Below are 20,197 nucleotides of genomic sequence, written 5' to 3'. Positions count from 1 at the left end.
TGACACCGCCTGGTATAGAGGTCCTGGACGGCAGGAAGCTTGGCACCAGGGATGTACTGGGCCGTTCGCTCAACCCTCCGTAGTGCCTTGCGGTTGGAGGCCGAGCAGTTGCCATACCAGGCGGTGATGCAACCAGTCAGGATGCTCTCGACGGTGCAACTGCAGAACGTTTTGAGGAGCTGAGCATCCATGCCAAACCTTTTCAGTCTCCTGAGGGGGAATAGGAAATGTCATGCCCTCTTCATGACTCTCTTGGTGTGTTTGGACCTTAATAGTTTGTTGGTGATGTGACACAAAGGAACTTGAAGCTCTCAACCTGCTCTACTACAGCCCCATCGATGAGAATGGGGGCGTGCTTGGTCCTCCTTTTCCTGTAGTCCACAATCATCATCTTTGTCTTGATCACATTGAGGGTGAGGTTGTTATCCTGGCACCACACTGCCAGGTCTCTGACTACCTCCCTATAGGCTGTCTCATCGTTGTTGGTGATCAGGCCTCCAGTGGTTCGTCCTTTAAAAGGTGCAGTGTACTGCGGCGCAGCTTGCATGGTACCGCAGAATTCTATGGCATGTTATTTTTTATCATTTTTTACATTTTTATTTCACCTTTATTTAACCAGGTAAACTAGTTGAGAACAAGTTCTCATTTACAACTGCGACATGGCCAAGATAAAGCAAAGCAGTGCGACACCAACTACAGAGTTACACATGGAATAAACAAACGTACAGTCAATAACACAATAGAAAAATGAGGAAGTCAATATACAGTGTGTGCAAATGGCGTCAGGAGGTAGGCAGTAAATAGGCCATAGTAGCGAAGTAATTACAATTTAGCAGATTAACACTGGAGTGATAAATGAGCAGATGATGATGGGCAAGTAGTGATACTGGTGTGCAAAAGAGCAAAAAAGTAAATAAAAACAATATGGGGATGAGGTAGGTAGATTAGGTGGGCTATTTACAGATGGACTATGTACAGCTGCAGCGATCGGTTAGCTGCTCAAATAGCTGATGTTTAACCTTAGTGAGGGAAATATAAGTCTCCAGCTTCAGAGATTTTTGCAATTCGTTCCAGTCACTGGCAGCAGAGAACTGGAAGGAAAGGCGGCCAAAGGAAGTGTTGTCCTTGATGTCTATGTTAGTTAATGATTACGACAAATGATTACGCATATATTTTTTTTGTCATAAAATTCATTTAACTGGCTAACTTTATGGGTGTTGTGACATGAGTTTGAAATTGTAATTCTGGTTGTTAAATGTTTTATGTACTCCTGAAACAACCAGCAAACCAGGCTGTCGTCTTGTGAAACAGTGGATGTAAAGAATCCAGCTAGCTAAAGCATTTACCTCAAATTGAATGTACAATTTTGTGTGCTTGCCTTGCTGATATTTGCCATGAAATGCGGGTGAAGTAACGTTAGTAAACTAACAATTTTTGATGGGTGAACGGTTACTGTGAGGATAATATAAGATTAGGCAGTGAGTATGGGATGAAGAAAGATAAATAAAGGTTAATCGCAGTAGTGGAAAAAGTACCCAATTGTCATACTTGGGTAAAAGTAAATATACCTTAACAGAAAATGACTCAAGTAGAAGGGAAAGTCACCCAGTTAAATATTACTTGAGTAAAAGTCTAAAAGTATTTGGTTTGAAATATACTTATTAATCAAAAGTCAATGTAATTGCAAAAATATACTAAAGTATCAAAAGTAAAAGTATAAATAATTTTAAATTCATTATATTAAGCAAACCAGGCGGTACCGTTTTCTTTCTTTTCAAATGTATGAACAGCCAGGGGCACACTCCCAACACTCTGACATGACTAACAAATGAAGCATTTGTGTTTGGTGAGTCTGACAGATCAGAGGCAGTAGGGATGTTCTCTTGATAAGTGTGTGAATTGGTCCATTTTCCCATCCTGCTAAGCATTCAAAATGTAATGAGTACTTTTGGGTGTCAGGGAAAATGTATGGAGTAAAAAGTACAATATTTTCTTGTAGTGAAGTACAAGTTGTTAAAAATATAAATAGTAAACTACAGATATCCAAAAAAACTACTTAAGTAGTATTTTTACTTAAGTACTTTACAGCACTGGTTAATTGAGAACTCTCCTGAAAATTGAACTAAAGAGCACTTTATGTTATCTAGGGTGAAGAAGCTGGTTTGAGCTAGTCCTAAACCACAGGGGTTTAGGTGCGATATATTGTGCTAAACAAAAAGCTAGAGAAACATGTGCTAAACAAAAAAGATCAACTGAAATGGCAGTTGTGGTTAACGCTGCGGGCTGGGCGCACCCAATCTATAACGACACCAGAGGCTCTACAGAAAAAAACATAAAATACTAAGAAGGAAAAAACAAAAGAAAAAAAACCCATAAAATACTGTAATGACCTGAATAGATCATAAAGGAACAATTGTCCAGACAGAGGATGGAGTTAACGAATGGAAGGTTTATTAACCCAACTTAACACAGGCTACTGTTTGGCTGTAGCCCACGCCAAATAAATGAAAGGTACACTACAAACCAACCGTGACCTTCTCTTGTGAAGCCCAGACGTAAGAGAGAGAACAATGGCTAAACACGGTCTTAACTTCCAATGCTCCATCCCCCTGCCCAACCCCCCTCCACGCCACTCCGCCAACCACCACGATGCCCGGAATCAGAACATTCCAGGCATTCCCATGATTGGCAGATAGCAGGTTGATTGGCATGACCCCGCGAACACTGGTAAGTACCACACAACCCACTAATAGCCTAACACATAACACACAGCTGTCTTGGCGGGTCGCTACAATACTAAGAAAGAAAACTGGGGCCTCGAATCTGATATAAAGATTAGCCGCTTGTGACGTAGGCCTAAAGAAAATAATGGGCCAATCATATCGAGTGTGTTGCCATGACGAATTTGACGCTATGCGACCAACCGCTGGAGACTTCCTTCAACAAAGATGGCTGACAAAAATTCTAGGACCGAAGCAAATGTTAGGTAATTATAACGCCATAACGAATCATGCAACATATGCACAGTTGAGAGGAATATGTTAGTTAATGTAGAGGCAAACGATTATAAATATTTTTTGGTCATGAATTTACAAAAATCACTATTTAGCTAGCTAGCTGACTAACTAACATTAGCCAGCTAGCTAGCTTTATGGGTGTTGTGACGTGAGGATGAAATTGTAATTCGTGTTTAATGTTTTAGGGACTCCTGAGAAAAACACCAAACCAGGCTGTCGTCTTGTGAAACAGTGGATGTAAAGAATCTAGCTAACTAAAGCATTTACTGCAAATTCAATGTACATTTTGTATGCTTGTCTTGCTGATATTTGCCATGAAATGCAGCTAAAGTAACGTAACTTGGCTAGCTAACCATTTTCTTGCTTATTGTGTAGTGGAGGATAAAAATAGCTGTATGCCTACGGATGTGTAGCTAGCTATGTAGCCGATCTGTGTATGGACCCTAAAACGTTTGGTATAAATATTAGTTCAGAACCTAGTTATGAACCTCCGCTATCATAGCTGTTTGTATCCACTTCAAAACAGCCAAAGGGCATTAATGAAGCCTATGGATGGAGTAGAATAATATAACGTTATTGTGCTAAGGATGGAAGTCATATATACATGTAGTTATTACCATGCATGAGATCCCCACATTGTAGCCTGTACATTGAATATATTCAGTGATCATGTACTCTACCTTGGCAAATAAAGGTGTGGTTCAGGTATGAATGTCTGTGACATGCTTTTTGAGTCATATCCAAAACCAATACCAAGAGTAAACTCCAGTCTTTGAATGATGCTGTGTCTGCATGTATGTATTACAATGATATACTTCAACAGTGTTTACCAATCCATCTATGGTTACACATTGTAACTATACAATAGACTAGAAACATGATTTAACTAGTTAAAGGCTGATTTGTAATTCATATATACAGAGGAGCAGGGAAGACGGCATATGATTAATGAATTCCATAATATTGTCTCTAGTGGTGTCTCCTAACCAGCCTTGGGCTCCCAGTCGGCCTGAAGGTTATCTTAAGAGCGGGTGATGTGGCGATGACGGGACTGGGGGTTGGCATCCTCTCTCACATCAAAGCTGCAGATGAGAGACAGATGGAGAAAAGAGATGTATTTATTAATTCTAAGGCTTAATCTTGCTAACACGGTCAGTCATCATAATCATCAGGAGGTGAAATGCAAAACTGACCAAGGATCATTAACTCTGGGACTACTACATCTCTAGCTGTTTTTCTTTTAATAATACTTCCAGTTGACCTGATCAAGTGACCTCTCACCTCCTGATCATGCTGTGCCCTCCTATGTAGCCAGTTCAGATGCAGGAGGGGTTCACCGACACAGCTGATATAACCTAGAGGATTTATTGCACCTAGAGGTGCATATTGTTACGACGCCGATTTAACTAGCCTGTTTAATATTGATACTAGGGGTGTGGACGTTTGATACCAGGGTTCAACGTTTACACCACTATTATCAATATTAGCAGGCTAGTTAATCGGTTTTGTAACAATATGCAAAAGGTGAAAGTCTCATATTTTTAATGATATTAGATCTATTATGTGTCTGCACATCGAATGCATTCAAATATACAGATATGATATTTTCATACACTAATCTAAGTTAGAGTACTTTTTCATATAGCTTTTCCTCTTTTTTTTCAGGACGTGGACATTTCCTACTTTTTTTAGTAATGGCTGTGGGAATAGCGATCTGCTGGTAAGGACATCTGAGAAGCTGCAGCCAAAATGTGGGATCTTTTTGGAGTTTTATATTATTGTCATATTTTTTTGAATCATCATTATTGTTATTGATTTTATATAATTGTATATTCTCCTCTCAAAGGTTTGTCTTCTCATACGGTGCACCTGTGTCTCTCAAGTAAGAAAACATGTATTGTCTCATGCTGGTTGAAAGCTGTACTGTACTGTACGGCTAAGGCTGGGTTAAAGGGGAAACTGGCTTGATGCTGTACTGTACGGCTAAGGCTTAAGGGGAAGGGGTTAAAGGGGAAACTGGCTTGATGCTGTGTTTGATGTCTTATTTGTGTAGTGAACAGGATAAACAGTTTTTTTCCCCAGCCTCTTCCCAGAATTCTGTGTGTTGGTTTTCACAATGCCATTGTTTGGCAGGTTCTTTATTGTTGGATAAAGTGTAAAGTGATCCTGTGGTGTGACGAATGACTATAAATAGGCCCAATTGTTACCCGATTCCTTATGTACTGCACTACTTTACTAAATAGGGACAGGATGGTATTTGGGACACTCCTTTACTAAATAGGGACAGGAAGGTATTTGGGACACTACTTAGTGGTGGACCTGTGTGGCTGAGTTGGTTGAACACGGTGATAGCAAAACCAAGGATTGTGGGTTTGATTCTCTCCATGGCCACACATATGAAAAATGTATGTAAAGTGGGGGAAAAATGTATTTGATCCCCTGCTGATTTTGTACGTTTGCCCACTTACAAAGAAATGATCAGTCTATAATTTTAATGGTAGGTTTATTTGAACAGTGAGAGACAGAATAACAACAAAAAAATCCAGAAAAACACATGTCAAAAATTTTATAAAATGATTTGCATTTTAATGAGGGAAATAAGTATTTGACCCCTCTGCAAAACATGACTTAGTACTTGGTGGCAAACCGTTGTTGGCAATTACAGAGGTCAGATGTTTCTTGTAGTTGGCCACCAGGTTTGCCCACATCTCAGGGGTGATTTTGTCCCACTCCTCTTTGCAGATCTTCTCCAAGTCATTAAGGTTTCGAGGCTGACATTTGACAACTCGAACCTTCAGCTCCCTCCACAGATTTTCTATGGGATTAAGGTCTGGAGACTGGCGAGGCCACTCCAGGACCTTAATGTGCTTCTTCTTGAGCCACTCCTTTGTTGCCTTGGCTGTGTGTTTTGGGTCATTGTCATGCTGGAATACCCATCCACGACCCATTTTCAATGCCCTGGCTGAGGGAAGGAGGTTCTCACTCAAGATTTGACAGTACATGGCCCCGTCAAATGATGCGGTGAAGTTGTCCTGTCCCCTTAGCAGAAAAACACCTCCAAAGCATAATGTTTCCACCTCCATGTTTGACGGTGGAGATGGTGTTCTTGAGGTCATAGGCAGCATTCCTCCTCCTCCAAACGCGTCGAGTTGATGCCAAAGAGCTCCATTTTGGTCTCATCTGACCACAACCCTTTCACCAGTTGTCCTCTGAATCATTCAGATGTTCATTGGCAAACTTCAGACGGGCATGTATATGTATTCTTGAGCAGGGGGACCTTGCGGGCGCTGCAGGATTTCAGTCCTTCATGGCGTAGTGTGTTACCAATTGTTTTCTTGGTGACTATGGTCCCAGCTGCCTTGAGATCATTGACAAGATCATCCTGTGTAGTTCTGGGCTGATTCCTCACCATTCTCATGATCATTGCAACCCCACGAGGTGAGATCTTACATGGAGCCCCAGGCCGAGGGAGATTGACAGTTCTTTTGTGTTTCTTCCATTTGCGAATAATCACACCAAATGTTGTCACCTTCTCACCAAGCTGCTTGGCGATGGTCTTGTAGCCCATTCCAGCCTTGTGTAGGTCTACAATCTTGTCCCTGACATCCTTGGAGAGCTCTTTGTTCTTGTCCACGGTGGAGAGTTTGGAATCTGATTGATTGATTGCTTCTGTGGACAGGTGTGTTTTTTACAGGTGACAAGCTGCGGTTAGGAGCACTCCCTTTAACCTGTTGGGGATAGGGGGCAGTATTTGCACGGCCGGATAAAAAAACGTACCCGATTTAATCTGGTTACTACTCCTGCCCAGTAACTAGAATATGCATATAATTGTTTGATTTGGATAGAAAACACCCTAAAGTTTCTAAAACTGTTTGAATGGTGTGTGTGTGTGAGTATAACTGAAGTCATATGGCAGGCCAAAACCTGAGAAGATTCCAAACAGGAAGCGCCCTCTCTGACCATTTCTTGGCCTTTTTGTCATCTCTTTCCAAAACAGAGGATCTCTGCTGTAATGTGACAATTTCTACGGCTCCCATAGGCTCTCAGAAGGCGCCAGAGCGTTGAATGATGACTCTGCTGTCCCAGGCTGAAAAACAGTAGCGCATTTGGCAAGTGGTCGATCTGAGAACAATGAGACGGGTGCGCGCGTGCACGTGAAGAGTCCATTTTACTTTCTCAGTCTTTGAACGAAAACGACTCCCGGTCGGAATATTATTGCTATTTTACGAGAAAAATCGCATAAAAATTGATTTTAAACAGCGTTTGACATGCTTCGAAGTACGGTAATGGAATATTTTGAATTTTTGTCACGATACGCGCCGGGCGCGTCACCCGTTGGATAGTGTCTTGAACGCACGAACAAAACGCCGCTATTTGGATATAACTATGGATTATTTAGAACCAAACCAACATTTGTTATTGAAGTAGAAGTCCTGGGAGTGCATTCTGACGAAGAACAGCAAAGGTAATCCAATTTTTCTTATAGTAAATCTGAGTTTGGTGAGTACCAAACTTGGTGGGTGTCAAAATAGCTAGCCTGTGATGGCCGGGCTATCTACTCAGAATATTGCAAAATGTGCTTTCACCGAAAAGCTATTTTAAAATCGGACACCGCGATTGCATAAAGGAGTTCTGTATCTATAATTCTTAAAATAATTGTTATGTTTTTTGTGAACGTTTATCGTGAGTAATTTAGTAAATTCACCGGAAGTGTTCGGTGGGAATGCTAGTCACATGCTAGTCACATGCTAATGTAAAAAGCTGGTTTTTGATATAAATATGAACTTGATTGAACAAAACATGCATGTATTGTATAACAATGTCCTAGGAGTGTCATCTGATGAAGATCATCAAAGGTTAGTGCTGCATTTAGCTGTGGTTTTGGTTTTTGTGACATTATATGCTAGCTTGAAAATTGGGTGTCTGATTATTTCTGGCTGGGTACTCTGCTGACATAATCTAATGTTTTGCTTTCGTTGTAGAGCCTTTTTGAAATCGGACAGTGTTGTTAGATTAACGAGAGTCTTGTCTTTTAAAATGGTGTAAAATAGTCATATGTTTGAGATAGCATTTCTAAGGTATTTGAATATCGCGCCACGGGATTCCACTGACTGTTGACTATGGTGGGACGCAAACGCCCAGAGAGGTTATTAAGAGTGTGCTCCTAATCTCAGCTCGTTACCTGTATAAAAGACACCTGGGAGCCAGAAATCTTTCTGATTGAGAGGGGGTCAATTACTTATTACCCTCATTAAAATGCAAATCAATTTATACAATTTTTGACATGCGTTTTTCTGGATATTTTTGTTGTTATTCTGTCTCTCACTGTTCAAATAAACCTACCATTAAAATTATAGACTGATCCTTTCTTTATCAGTGGGCAAACGTACAAAATCAGCAGGGGATCAAATACTTTTTTCCCCCCACCTGTATGCTGTGGTGGTTAATTTCTTTACTATCAAATGAGGAGAGACAAACTTGTCACACAAGTCAGTTATACTTAAACGAAATCTTTATTCACGTATTAATAAGGAGCAGGTCAATACAACACACACATATAAAGTGAATCGATTGAGTGCTCTACGTTAATGATGGCTGGTCGACGAATCACCCTCAGATGATTCGTTGAGAGCCCCTAGACAAAAGTACAAATGGATTTTATAGCCAAGATACACCACCTTCAGTCTACATGACAAACAACAGATGTATGGAATGGGTCACAAGATTAAGATTAGTATGAAAGATACTTATAATTCACAGCAGACAGTATCTGCTGTAAAAACAGTTATCTTTGTGTAGAGACCAAGGTCTGGCCCCGAGTCATCTCTCCCTGGTACCTTACAGAACAGAAACATTTAATTCATGCTCTGGAACGCGGTATCACCCAAAGAGGCCCATCCTCAGTAGAACACACACAGATGAGCGTTCTAAGAACCCATTTATTCTATTGCATAAAACAACAATTTTATTCAATAATAGCGTTATAACAATTTAGCAATTTCCACTATAATGCATGACTAAATTGCTTTGGATAAATGTGTCTGCTAAATGGCTTATATAATATTAATATAATAATTATTGAATAATAATAATATTATATTATATATACACGTAAGACCAGTAGATAATACCAAGATTACTGAACTATGAACTTGATACTCCACTCGGGTGTTTCTGCTTGGACAGGTGCTTAGACGGGTATCAAATGTAAGATAATGATCTCTGTTACATCTCACTCTTTTCCTTCTCATCTGTCAGCCAGGTGCATCCCCATGTTGTGCTGAATCACAGGTGAGCGAGTACGTGTGGGTGTCCGTACTATACTGGTGTGGCAGCCCCCGCACCTTTCCTAAACCTCCATGTAAACTATATATACAAAAGTATGTGGACAACCCTTCAAATGAGTGGACTCAGCTATTGCACACAGCCATGCAATCTCCATAGTCAAACATTGGCAGTAGAATGGCCTTACTGAAGAGCCCAGTGACCTTCAACGTGACACCGTCATAGGATGCCACCTTTCCAACAAGTCAGTTCGTCAACTTAATGCCCTGCTAGAGCTACCCCGGTCAACTGTAAGAGCTGTTATTGTGAAGTGGAAACGTCTAGGAGCAACAACGGTTCAGCTGCAAAGTGGTAGGACACACAAGCTCACAGAACGGGACCGCCGAGTGCTGAACCGCGTAACGCGTAAAAATCGTCTGTCCTCGATTGCAACACTCGCTACCGAGTTCCAAACTGTCTCTAGAAGTAACTGTAACTGATGTGAAATGGCTAGTTAGTTAGCGGTGGTGCGTGCTAATAGCGTTTCAATTGGTGACGTCACTCGCTCTGCGACCTTAAGTAGTTGTTCCCCTTGCACTGCAAGGGCCGCGGCTTTTGTGGCGCGATGGGTAACGATGCTTCGTGGGGTGTCAGTTGTTGATGTGCGCAGAGGGTCCCTGGTTCAAGCCCAGGTTGGGGCGAGGAGAGGGACGGAAGCTATACTGTTACACAACGTCAGCACAAGAAGTGTTTGTCAGGACCTTCATGAAATGGGTTTCCATGGCTGAGCAGCCACACACCATGCGCAATGCCAAGCGTCGGCTGGAGTGGTGTAAAGCTCGCCGTCATTGGACTACGGAGCAGTGGAAACCTGTTCTCTGGAGTGATGAATCACGCTTCACCATCTGGCAGTCTTACAGACGAATCTGGGTTTGGCGGATGCCAGGAAAACGCTATCTGCCCGAATGTAGTGCCAACTGTAAAGTTCGGTGAAGGAGGAATAATGGTCTGGGGTTGTTTTTCATGGTTTGAGTTTGAGTTTATTTTATTTTTACAGGGACAGTGCACATTCATCAACGTTTCAGTAACAGTGACGGTTTTAGCCAGCCGGCTAATTTTCAACCGCAGTCCCTGGGCAGGTTATTAAAAACAATTACAATATAGACAATCATAGAACAGTGAGCACACGCAGAGTAACATAGGACAAGCAAGACATAGCATACAGACAGAGCAACATAGGACAAGCAAGATGTAGCATACAGACAGAGCAACAGAACAAAAAGCAACAAGAAAAATCCATAAAAACAACAAAGTGTTTCCACACCTCACAAGCTACAGACAACAGACAACATGGAAAGCGGCAATACACAGCTAGGGATTATGTTCACAAATCTGATTGACCTTTAGCCATGTCTTCATGCATTTTGTGAAAGTGTGATATGTGGTGCAGTTGTGTGTCTGATGGCAGTGTATTCCAGACATGGGACGCTCTCACAGAGAAAGCGGATTTACTAAAGGTGCTTTTCCTTAAGGGAACTATACAGTCACCTCTCATGGCAGACCTTGTGGATCTGCTGCCATATGTTTGGATTTTCTGTTTAACAAAAATACTGAGTGGAGGGGGAGCTAGGCCATTTAGGATCTTGAATACAAGACATGCGTCGGTGTATTGCACCAGATTTTCCCAACTCAGGAGCTCATGCTTTCTGAGGATGTAATAGTGATGATGGCTATTGGGCTTCCTATCGAGCACTTTGAGAGCCTGTTTGTAGACAGACTGAATAGGTTTTAATGTTGTATAGCAAGCTTGGGTCCAACTAGTCAAGCAGTATGTTAAGTGGGGGAGTATCATCGATTTGAAGTACAGTCTTGCTACCTCTGTGGTCAAACAATTTCGTATAAATCGGAAATTAGCTAGGTTGAATTTGGTTATTTGAATTACCTTTTTCACATGCTTTTTAAAAGAGAGGTTGGAATCAAGTATGATTCCAAGGTACTTAAAATCAGATACCACCTGGAGCTTCTCCCCTAACACAGACATCTGGCTCAGTAGCATCTGTTGCCCTCTTTGTGAAGAACATGCAAACAGTTTTTTTCACATTGATGCAAACACGAGTCACTGAGCCACTTTGTAACCTGGACCATTACAGTAGTGAGTTCTTGTGCAGCTTGTTGTTTGCTCTTTGCATGCACTAATGTACAGGCTGAACAAGAGGGGCCCCAGTATTGACCCTTGGGGCACGCCCACATCATAGCTAAGAGTGGGCGACAGCTCATTGCTCACTTTGACGCACTGAGTTCTGCCTTCAAGGTATGATTTCATCCATCTCAAGGCATCGGGGGAAAAGTTGAACTTGGACAATTTTGTGATGAGAATCTCATGGTTAACAGTATCGAAAGCCTTCCTTAGGTCCAGAAACACAGCCCCAACAACGCCCCCTTTGTCCATCTTGGACTTCACATTTTCCAGAAGAAAGCAGTTGGCCGTTTCTGTGGAGTGTTTCGCTCTGAAGCCAAACTGCATGGAGTGTAATGTGAAGGGGCTGTTGTTGAGGTGGGAAATCAGTTGTTCTGCTACACACTTTTCAACAACCTTCGACACTACAGGTAGTATACTAATGGGCCTGTAGTTACTCACGTCAGCAGGGTCGCCCGATTTAAAGATGGCCGTTATTATGGCTGACTTCCATACCCTTGGAAACACCCCCAGACCAATAGATGTGTTGGTGACCTTAGTAATGGGGCCAATGAGTGACTCTTTGTAGTTTTTAAGAAAGGTAGAGTCCAGCCCAAACACATCTTTGGATTTAGAGTTCTTTAGTGAGCTAATCACCTTGTTCACCTTTGATTCAGAAACCTCCCTTATGATGAAGACAGGTTCAGCGTCATTCACTAGCACTGAGCCCAATAAACCAGTGGAGGGGTTCTGTGTCAGTACCTTGACAGAGTCAATAAAGTAGGAATTGAAGGCTATTGCTATTTCGACTGCATCCTGTGTTAGATTGTCATTCACCGTGATTTCTAGTCTTTTTGCAGTGTTACTATGGTCTTTCCCTGTTAACTTTTTTAGATTCTCCCAGATCAATTTTGAATTTCCCTTTGCCTCACCAATTATGTTAATAAAAAAGTTTGCCTTGGCCTGTCTGATTTCTTTCATCACCTTATTTCTCAACATGGTAAACCTACGTCTGTCATGCTCTAATTTGGATTTTAGGGCTGTTTAGGGCTAGGCCCCTTAGTTCCAGTGAAGGGAAATCTACAGCATACAATGACATTCTAGATGATTCTGTGCTTCCAACTTTGTGGCAAGAGTTTGGGGAAGGCCCTTTCCTATTTCAGCATGACAATTCCCCCATACACAAAGCGAGGTACATACAGAAATGGTTTGTCGAGCTCGGTGTGGAAGAACTTGACTGGCCTGCACAGAGCCCTGACCTCAACCCCATTGAACACCTTTGGGATGAATTGGAATGCCGACTGCAAGCCAGGCTTAATCACCCAGCAACAGTGTCCGACTTCAATAATGCTCTTGTGGCTGAATGGAAGCAAGTCCCCGCAGCAATGTTCCAACATCGAGTGGAGGCTGTTATAGCAGCAAAGGGGGAACCAACTCCATATTAATGCCCATGATTTTGGAATGAGATGTTCGACGAGCTTATGTATGTGCGTCCTTTGGAGGGGTTGGGTTAAAAGTGGAAGTCAAATTTTGGTGGACCTTGTGTGCAATTGACCAATAAAGTGATCTTATCTTTTACTATTGATATCTATGTTTTAAATAATGAATCAACCAAGTGTATCTGGATATCATAAGGTGAATGCACCAATTTGTAAGTCGCTCTGGTTAAGAGCGTCTGCTAAATGACTTAAATGTAAGTGTAGCCTGGTCCCAGATCAGTTTGTGCCACCATGCCACCGCCTTTTGATTCCAAACATGAAGGAGTGACATGTCACAAACAAACTGGTACCCCAAGCAAGTCTTAGCCTTGAACAAAATACATCATTATCTCAGTATCAGTGTTTCCTGCTGAAAGTTAACCTGCTCCCACTGTTTTTCAGATTACAGAGCAAGCAAGCCAAACTGATGGAACCAGTGTAAGTGGCAGCAAAATGCAGATAACAGAATTTCAATAGAGGTTTATTTTATTTTTCTACTCTATATTCTATTATACCATTATGGTAAACACGTTCTATGAAGTACATACCTATAATGTCTCTAGTGTTACCACTAATGGCTGTTTATCTTGATTATCTTGATGATTATCTCGCTGATTATATTGATGATTATCTAGCTGATTCTTGATGATTATCTTGATGATTATGTTCTGAAAATAAAAATGTGCATTTATTATTATTTATTATTATTATTATTATTCAGGAGGACTGAAGTACCGACTCCGTGGCTGGTTAAAAAAAGTTGTTCTTCCTTTTTCATTTTTCCTTTCTCCTTCTTCCTTTCTCCTCCTTCTTTCTTCTCCTTTCTCCTTCTTCCTTCTCCTTCTCGTTCCTTCCTTCTTCTTCCTTTCTCCATTCTCCTTCTTCCTTTTGTCCTTCTCCTTCTTCCTTCCTTCTTCAGGAGGACTGACGTGCTGACTGTAACCCCGTGGCTGGCTCCTATAGTCTGGGAAGGGACTTTTGACCCCCAGGTCATAGACGAGGCCTTTATTTCACAACACCTCACCATCGCTACCACTGTGTTCGCTGTAGGGAAGTAAGTCACAGACTCCATGTGTAGTAACCTGTTGCAAAGGCAGTGGTTTAGACCACTTCCTGTGTGCATGTGCAGCCTTTTATGCACATTTTGCGGCCTCTCGGGGCCCAAAAGAAATGTCTGCGTTATTCAAAACCTTATCATGGGGGGACTATTTTTGTGTCTCAACTGGTGTTAAGGATGTCTTGCTGCTTGGTAAATGAGTATCGGTCCCCCCTGATTTGGTTCATAGCGAGGCTCGAACTCAGAACCTCTGCCTCACAAACACACGTGACCACCCTACGGCAGGTAGCCTGGTGGTTAGCGCATTGTGCCAGCAACTGAAAGGTTGCTGGATCGAATCCCTGAGTTGACAAGGTAAAATTCTGTCATTCTGAGCAAGGCGATTAACCCACTGTTTCCCTGGGCGCCGAAGAAGTGCATGTCGATTAAGGCAGCCCCCCCCCCCCCCCCGCTCACCTCTCTGATTCAGAGGGGTTCGGTTAAATGCGGAAGACATATTTCAGTTGTCCAACTGACTCGGTATCCCCTTCCTTTTACTGAAGCGTCTTACTCCGTCGCGCCACTGAAAGCTAGCTATTCGGCAGCGCAAGTGGGGGGACCCTTCGGGCTGAGCAGTGAGTTTCACAGAGAACCGTATGCTACATTGGCACCTTGTTTCTGTATAGTGCACTACTTTACTCTACCCCATAGGGGCCCTGGTTAAAAGTAGTTGACTATAATGGGTAATAAGGTGCCATTCAGGATTCACACTATAGCCTTATATATCAATCCTTTTGCGTCATATTTCCGGGATTAATGCAATCTCATGTTAATTCAGATTGTCTTGTCAAACCGTCTAAACATTTTCACTTGCTTGTGCTATACCTGAACGTTTCACATTCTTCTTTTCTCCAGATCCAGTGTAATAAATACATATCTGGATCTGTCACATAGATGCACCTCCTCATTTTTCTGTCCATCGTTGAAGATGTCGCAACTTTTTAGTTCCGTCGTTTCACATATGGACGTTTCTTGTTTCCTTTTTTTTTCTCGTCTCTATTCATCCTTGCAGATACACTCGTTTTCTCCGGGACTTCTTAGAGTCGGCTGAGAAGCACTTCATGGTGAGATTCCGGAACTGTCTATCAAATGGATTGACTGTTATAGTCTAAAGAAGGTCCAGGGATTACTCATTAAAGGAACATTCTGGGCCCGTATTTATGAAGGGATTACTCATTAAAGGAACATTCTGGGCCCGTATTTATGAAGGGATTACTCATTAAAGGAACATTCTGGGCCCGTATTTATGAAGGGATTACTCATTAAAGGAACATTCTGGGCCCGTATTTATGAAGGGATTACTCATTAAAGGAACATTCTGGGCCCGTATTTATGAAGGGATTACTCATTAAAGGAACATTCTGGGCCCGTATTTATGAAGGGATTACTCATTAAAGGAACATTCTGGGCCCGTATTTATAAAGAGTTTACTCATTAAAGAAACATGCTGGGCCCGTATTTATAAAGACTACTCTAGGACTAGGTCCACCCTGCCCATTTGATCTTATTCATTGGTCCAAATATTTCATTACATTTGTTTTAAATTAGTTCATATGATTTTAATTCCTTTTTAATTCAATTCAAATCATTAGAAAGTCCACCCCATTCAATTAGTTTTAAATCCTTTTGATTCAAATTCGATAGAAAGTCCATCCCATTCAATTCCATGTGATTCAAGGTGGGGCTGGACGTGCACTACTATGTGTTCACCGACCTGCCCGGCGACGTGCCTAGCAACGTGACTCTGGGTGTCGGCAGACTGCTCAGCATTGTGAGGGTGCCGAAGTTCGACCGCTGGCAGGAGATATCCCTCCGCCGCATGGAGCACATCCAGGTTATTATAAATAATATATTACATCGTTATCACATTGAATTAAAGTTTCTTTTCAGTATACAGCATACTGTACATAGTAGAATGAAATGCTTACTAACAAGCTCTTCTCTCCGTACAGTAGCTATAGAAACATGATCTACACATGCTCCAAACTCTCAGCAAACTATCAGTTGTAACTCAGTTGATAATAGGTTAGGGATAGGGTTAGGTTTAGTTTAGGGATAGGGATAGGTTTAGGGTTAGGCTTGGGTAGGTTTAGTTTAGGGTTAGGGTTAGGTTAGGTTTAGTTTAGGGATAGGTTTAGGTTAGGTTTAATTTAGGGATAGGGTTAGGTTTAGGGTTAGGTTTAATTTAGGGTTAGGTTTAGGTTAGGTTTAATTTAGGGATAGGGTTAGGTTTAATTTAGGGATAGGGTTAGGTTTAGTTTAGGGATAGGGTTAGGTTTAGTTTAGGGATAGGGATAGGGTTAGGTTTAATTTAGGGATAGGGTTAGGTTTAGTTTAGGGATAGGGTTAGGTTTAGTTTAGGGATAGGGATAGGGTTAGGTTTAGGGTTAGTTTAGGTTTAGGTTTAAGGTTAAGTTAGGATGATATGCCTATTGGGTTAGTGATAGGGTTAGGTTTAGTTTAGTTTAGGAATAGGGTTAGGTTTAGTTTAGGGATAGGTTTAGGGTTAGGTTTAAGGTTAGGATGATATGCCTATTGGGTTAGTGATAGGGTTAGGTTTAGTTTAGTTTAGGAATAGGGTTAGGTTTAGTTTAGGGATAGGTTTAGGGTTAGGTTTAGGTTTAAGGTTAAGTTCGGATTAAATGCTTATTGGGTTAGTGCATACTAGATAGTTGAAATGTTGACAGTAGACTTTATGGGCTTTGTATTTTTATCATGTCAGCCCCGCCCTAGAAAACAAAATTTCCATCTGAGGACAAAGTTGTTTTATTTGGTTGGTTGATTGGTGGATGTTCAGTAGATATTAAATCAACCAATCATGTATTTGGGAGCAGACTGCCATTAAGGATAAAATCCACCGGGAGGCGCACTACATCTTCTGCATGGACGTAGACATGAGGTTCCACGGCCGTGTGGGGCCCGAAGCTCTGGGGAGACTGGTGGCCGCCATCCACCCCTGGTAATTCTTTCTTACTTAAAGGGCCAGCATCCACCCCTGGTAATACTTACTCATTTAAAAACTCTGATGGAGGAAATTGTAGTTGACCACTCTTTTTATTTTATACACCTACATGCTGACAACTTCCTGTTAACCTCCTTGTCAGGTCTACCTCGCAAAGATGGTTTCTAACCTCAAGGGTATTTTTCTTTTCTTTTTTTTAAAGGTGAAGTAACAATACAAAACTGTCTTGTGTTTTTGAAGGTTCTACATGTACCCCCGGAACGAGTACCCTTACGAGCGACGGACCGTCTCCAAAGCCTACATACCCTTGGACCAGGGAGACTTCTACTACCAGGCCAACATATTCGGAGGAACGTTGGAGGATATTCACCGGCTGACCAAGACGTGTAGGGAGCACCTGGAGGTAGGTACTTACGCATGCAGGCATACAGTTAGTCACTCACGTACAGTACTCACTCACTCACCCCACCCCTCTACCCTACCCCCTTCCTCCCTCTAGGTTGATAAGTCAGAGGGTGTGGAGGCTGTGTGGCAGGAAGAGAGTCACCTGAATTGGTACCTGTTGAGGAACAAGCCCACCAAGCTCCTGTCACCGGAGTATGTGTGGGACGACGCTAAAGAACAGGATGCGAAGGAGATCAAATTGGTCCGCTTCTCCTCTGTCATTAAGAACAAGGCAGAGGTCAGGGAGAACCTCTGAGAGAAGAGGAGAGAAAGAATATTTGTCTTTGACAAGCTGCAGGAAAGAGAGGAGAAAAGTGGAGAGGATGGAAGGAGGAGAGGAAAGAGGGAAGGAGGAGAGAGAACTTTAATACAGACCGTTACTTTACCTGGTTTTATTTTATATTTTTGCACACTGCACTTTTGGTTGAGTGAAATATGGGTTTGTTCTTGTTTAGTGTCTTTGTGACATAGGCTATGCTCGAAACGACACCCTAGAACTCCTGGTTAAGAAGTGCACTATTTAGTGTGTCAACTCAGACTTAGCTATCTTTACTTTATGTTCAATGGGCTCCATCATTTTTGGCATGTTTGATAAAGATGAGAAAAAAATATTGTATAAAATAAATAATACTATATTGTAAGCCTATGCTCCATAAAATTGGGTAGTTATATTATAATAATACAATTGCTCAGAGAAAGAGATTTTGTTAAACAATTAATAATGAAAAAAGATATGGGTTGAAATGATCAGGACCTCTGTTTTCAGTACTCCAGCACCCTGCCCTTGCGAGGATAACGACACTGAGCCTTTGATAAAGGTCACGCGTGTCACGTCCTGACCAGTATAGAGGATATTTTGTTATTGTAGTTTGGTCAGGACGTGGCAGAGGGTAGTTGATTTATGTATTACGGGGTTTTTGGTCACTGGTTTATGTTTGTATTTCTATGGGTATGTTCTAGGTTAGTTTTTCTATGTGTAGGTTGGGTGCTGGACTCTCAATTGGAGGCAGGTGTTTCTAGTTGCCTCTGATTGGGAGTCCTATAAGTAGGTGTGTGTTTTGTTTGTCACTTGTGGGTAGTTGTTTGTTAGCACTGCTTTTTGTTGAGCCTGCTTCTCTGTTCCTGTCGTTAGTTTGTTGATTGTTTTTCCGTGGTGTTCTCATTTTTATTTAATAAATATGTTGAGCACGCAACCCGCTGCGCCTTGGTCCCATTCTACACGACAGCTGTGACAACGCGGTAATAGTCACACTCCCCACTTTAAAAACGGCCATATCTTTCTTACAATCAGGGCCAAGTGTATGTTTTTTTTTGTAGGTACAGTGCCTTGCAAAAGTATTCGGCCCCCTTGAACTTTTCAACCTTTTGCCACATTTCAGGCTTCAAACATAAAGATATAAAACTGTAATTTTTTGTGAAGAATCAACAACAAGTGGGACACAATCATGAAGTGGAACGAAATTTATTGGATATTTCAAACTTTTTTAACAAATAAAAAACTGAAAAATTGGGCGTGCAAAATTATTCAGTCCCTTTACTTTCAGTGCAGCAAACTCTCTCCAGAAGTTCAGTGAGGATCTCTGAATGATCCAATGTTGACCTAAATGACTAATGATGATAAATAGAATCCACCTGTGTGTAATCAAGTCTCCGTATAAATGCACCTGCTCTGTGATAGTCTCAGAGGTCCAGATATCAACACTATAGCAACACCACATCACTATATCATCACTACATCACTATATCAACACTACATCACTATATCACTATATCAACACTACATCACTATATCACTATATCACTATATCATCACTATATCACTACACTATACCACTATATCACTACACCACTATATCACTATATCACTATATCACTATAACACCACTATATCACTATACCACTATATCACTATATCATCACTATATCACTATAACACTATACCACTATATCACTATCACTATACCACTATATCACTATATCATCACTATATCACTATAACACTATACCACTATATCACTATCACTATATCATCACTATATCACTATAACACTATACCACTATATCACTATATCACTATATCATCACTATATCACTATAACACTATACCACTATATCACTATATCATCACTATATCACTATACCACTATATCACTATATCATCACTATATCACTATACCACTATACCACTATATCACTACATTATACCACTATACCACTATATCACTATATCACTATACCACTATATCACTATACCACTATATCAAATCAAATCAAATCAAATGTATTTATATAGCCCTTCGTACATCAGCTGAAATCTCAAAGTGCTGTACAGAAACCCAGCCTAAACCCCCAAACAGCAAGCAATGCATGTGAAAGAAGCACGGTGGCTGGGAAAAACTCCCTAGGAAAAACTCCTGAGAAAGGCCAAAAACCTAGGAAGAAACCTAGAGAGGAACCAGGCTATGAGGGGTGGCCAGTCCTCTTCTGGCTGTGCCGGGTGGATATTATAACAGCACATGGTCAAGATGTTAAAATGTTCGTAAATGACCAGCATGGTCAAATAATGATAATCATAGTAATTGTCGAGGGTGCAACAAGCACGTCCGGTGAACAGGTCAGGGTTCCGTAGCCGCAGGCAGAACAGTTGAAACTGGAGCAGCAGCATGGCCAGGTGGACAGGGGACAGCAAGGGGTCATCATGCCAGGTAGTCCTGAGGCATGGTCCTAGGGCTCAGGTCCTCCGAGAGAAAGAAAGAAAGA

At 41.5% G+C, this 20,197-nt stretch overlaps 1 protein-coding gene across 2 annotated transcripts in view; it reads left to right on the top strand.

The window, feature by feature from the left end:
* The window catches only part of LOC115153855 (globoside alpha-1,3-N-acetylgalactosaminyltransferase 1), a 33,014-nt gene extending 14,865 nt beyond the window's left edge, over nt 1-18,149 (top strand). Inside the window, exons 2-11 of one of the 2 annotated variants that reach the window (XM_029699471.1) lie at nt 4,683-4,737; nt 4,864-4,899; nt 9,276-9,308; nt 13,338-13,373; nt 13,855-13,989; nt 15,044-15,095; nt 15,710-15,865; nt 16,866-16,990; nt 17,234-17,396; nt 17,493-18,149. In XM_029699471.1, the coding sequence (XP_029555331.1) occupies nt 4,683-4,737; nt 4,864-4,899; nt 9,276-9,308; nt 13,338-13,373; nt 13,855-13,989; nt 15,044-15,095; nt 15,710-15,865; nt 16,866-16,990; nt 17,234-17,396; nt 17,493-17,693 (992 nt within the window). In that variant the 3' untranslated portion in view covers nt 17,694-18,149. The remainder of the gene's footprint in view (nt 1-4,682; nt 4,738-4,863; nt 4,900-9,275; nt 9,309-13,337; nt 13,374-13,854; nt 13,990-15,043; nt 15,096-15,709; nt 15,866-16,865; nt 16,991-17,233; nt 17,397-17,492) is intronic. The other variant, XM_029699472.1, reaches the window with a different exon arrangement.
* Nucleotides 18,150-20,197: the final 2,048 nt, after the last annotated feature.

Source organism: Salmo trutta, chromosome 19 (assembly GCF_901001165.1).
Source record: "Salmo trutta chromosome 19, fSalTru1.1, whole genome shotgun sequence".
Taxonomy (NCBI): Eukaryota; Metazoa; Chordata; class Actinopteri; order Salmoniformes; family Salmonidae; genus Salmo; species Salmo trutta.
The sequence above is the reverse complement of the archived record's forward strand: the minus strand, read 5'-3'. Positions and strand labels throughout refer to the sequence as shown.